Source organism: Plasmodium gonderi, assembly GCF_002157705.1.
Source record: "Plasmodium gonderi DNA, contig: Pgo-contig_624, whole genome shotgun sequence".
NCBI classification, from domain to species: Eukaryota; Apicomplexa; class Aconoidasida; order Haemosporida; family Plasmodiidae; genus Plasmodium; species Plasmodium gonderi.
In genome coordinates this window covers 1-3,550 of record NW_021629433.1, presented here as the reverse complement: position 1 = coordinate 3,550, position 3,550 = coordinate 1, and the positions used below count along the sequence as shown (strand labels likewise).

Here is a 3,550-nt window from a genome sequence, read left to right as displayed (position 1 = left end):
ATACGTACAAATATATTATCTAGAATACTATATTATTATTACATAATCATTATGCTCTTAATAATATTGATATTTCTATTCCTTTAAATAACAATATACTATATCTAGAAAAAGAAGGTACCTATTTTTAGTATACTCTATATTTATACGCATACTGAAAAATATTTTAAAAACTAGTTATTTTTTTTATTTTAATCCTAATCTCATAATTATAAAAAAATTATATTTATTTTTGCTTTTCTCTTTAATAATAATTATTTTTCTTTTATAAAATTTAGAAAAAGTATTATTATATATATTTTTTACATCACATAATATATATTCAAATATAATATTATCTTATTATTAAATATATAATGATAAAATTAGTGAAAATTTTATAATATAAGATAGCTGTTATTTTTTAAATTAAATCTACATATTTCAGATTGTTGGGTTATATTCCTTCCTTTATCTATATTATTATATTTATTTCTTTTCCTCATGAATTGATATCGAATATGTCTACCATATGTAGTGAACTACCTCATAATAAGAAGAATTAATATAAAAAATGAGGAGTTGTTCTCTAAAAAATTGTTCACTTTAAATTACTTAAATATATAATATTGGTGTGTAAGCATACACATATAACATAATTATTAACCTTATACAACATAGATAGCAAAGAAGATATTGCTAAAGTTACAACAATTGGAATTAATGTGAGAGTTATAACATTATTAGATTGTAAGGAAGGTAATGAACTGGGGGTATTAGTATCACAATTACTAGAAGACATTTTATCATTATACTTTTTTCTGAACTCTTCGATTACATTACAAAAATAGGGGAATGTGTTGGACTTACATTTATCCTTCTGTTTCATATATAAATCAGCACATTCCTTGGCACATTCACATATTTTATTGCATGTTTTAGTTATCCCACTTTTGTTATTAAGGTTAACGTGCATGTCATATAGAACTTTGAGGTTTAACATTTCCTCTTCTGTTATAATTATATCCTTATAATTCATGCATTGTTCGCCGTAATCAGTATTAAATTGACTTATCATGAATTTATAAACATCTTTAGTCTCATTTATATTCTTATGCACCCCAACTTTGTGATACAGCCAATAATAAAAATATATACAGCGGGATTCATTAAATTTATTATAGTAATCTCGTTGTATAATACTAATATAATTATCAGCCTTTTCGCATATTTCCTTAATAGTGGAATTAAAACTTTGAGGTACACTCTTTTCATTGCCGATACAATTACCTGTTGTAATCGACTGCCCTGTTGTTTCTTCGGTATTCATTATTTTTTGTAGTTCAGGAAAATCCCCTACAAATTTATACTATAAATAATTGTTGTATGATAAAAATTATAAATTAACAAGATATTCATTATTAATATTAAGCAAAAATGATACATAAAAATGCCATAATATAATAAATTATATTATAATAATTAAAATGTACAATATCTTTAGTCATTTCTTATATGTTTATGTTTCATTAAAGAATGTCTCAATAGAACAATGAAATATATGGGAATATAAATGATTTTTATAAAAATTGAAACCCATAATCTGAAGTACAAACTTTTTATCCTTTTTTTAATTATAGCATTTATGTAAAAATTGAACGATCATCCTGATAACTAAATTTTACATATAAGAAAGGAATGTAAACACTGAAACATATAATATATATTTTACTTATATGAAGGAAAAAATACGAAGTATATTTTCAAGATTTAGGATGAAATAAAAAAATTTTATGTGTTTATTTAGAGTACTATTTGTCCACTATATGAAAATTATATAATTCTAACAATATAAAAAAGATAATAAACAATATAATATTATTATATACTATTAATGTAAATATAAGAATAATAATTTTTATTGTTTCCTAAATTGTCTTTTTTTATTGATATATATGTTTTAATCAAAAATATATAAATCATTAAAATATATAGTTATTAATGATGATGCGGTAGTTATTTAGGTTTTCTAATGTAATAAATGAAATAAGCTCATAAAAACACATCATCAATTACCAAAAATGTATATCAGTTCTATTTGTTATAATAAACAATTGATATAATAATATTTAAGACATAGAATACATTTACATTACAATAAATATAATATTCTATGTGAATATACTTTTATTTTTTAATTTAACTCATATAAATGAAGCTTATACTTATTTTGTGGAAAATTTGCTTTCTGAAAAAAATAGACATTATGAACTCCATGAATATTTTAAAGTAGTATACAAATATGAATTTCAGTTATTTAAGCAATTCGTATTTATATAATATATTTTAAATTTTTATGTATTTTGATCTGTCATATATTATCTCTTTTTATAGAAATAAAAACAAAATATAAACGAAAACATTAGATTTTCTAACATAATGAATGTATATAATATTTTAAAAGGAGATTTTTCAAGAATTAATTTTTTCCAATATCACTTAAATAATATTTTACTTTTGAACATAATATTAAACAAAATCATTCATCCTAATTACGTTATATAAAATATTTTGAATGTTTAATATAATAATACATAGAATATATATTTCATTAAGTGAACAAAAATCGGCAAGAACACAAAATGTGCTGCTCCTATTTAAACATGTAAAGTAAAAAAATAATGTTCTTTTATATAAATTTATTTTTCTTTGTCCTCATTTTTCACTAAAAATTTAATGATATAAGCAACAATTTTATATAATAAGTATATATCGCATTAACTTATAATTATTTAGTTTATATATTAAAATTTTTTTCAATGGTAAATTTTGATAGAACTATATATATACTATTAAGGCATAAAAAATATTATCAATAATTACTAATTTCCATCGTACTGGATTTTCCTTGCAATTTTATACATTTGTATTAATTATAAAAAAGTAATTTTTAAATGAAACAACTAAATTAGCGGAAAAAGTGATATATCATTTATACAGAAAAATTTACATATATAATTATGAAATCAATTACTATATGTTCATCTTATATGTTGTCACATATATATCATATTAATTGGTAATTTTGCTTTAAAATAAATAGTATTAAGATTATTAATCTATAAAAATAGAACATTTGATACGGTTTTAAATTAATTTATTATGATATAAATTAAATGTTGTATAACACAGAAATATATTTATATATTAGAATTTCAGGGTTTAGGTTTAGGGGTTCATTGCTTTTTGATTATGTTATAAATTTTTGTTTCTGTATATAGGTTTTTCTTATTTTTCTATTTAATAAATTGTATTCATATATTTGCACTTTCGTATTCGCTTTATTTGTTTTTGTTTTTCTTTTTAAAATGTATGTTCATAATATTTTTCATACATATATAATCACAGATTATAAATTATATTAATATAAAAGTAGCCATTATTGATAGCATATTTTATATACACATATATTATAATTATTATTATGCTTTTAATAAATTAGAATTTTGCGTGTCTTCTTTATATGGAAACTATATTTCATTGGTGCATATTTTATCTTATTAAACTTTGT

At 20.1% G+C, this 3,550-nt stretch overlaps 1 protein-coding gene across 1 annotated transcript; it reads right to left on the bottom strand.

The window, feature by feature from the left end:
- Positions 1 to 377: 377 nt before the first annotated feature.
- PGO_003985 (variable surface protein) lies at positions 378 to 1,487 on the bottom strand (the record flags this gene model as incomplete). The annotated part of the gene is made up of 3 exons (XM_028691399.1): positions 378 to 521; positions 647 to 1,348; positions 1,473 to 1,487. 3 exons carry the CDS (start codon positions 1,485 to 1,487, stop codon positions 378 to 380), a joined length of 861 nt encoding a protein of 286 aa, XP_028547200.1.
- Between the last annotated feature and the right edge of the window lie 2,063 nt (positions 1,488 to 3,550).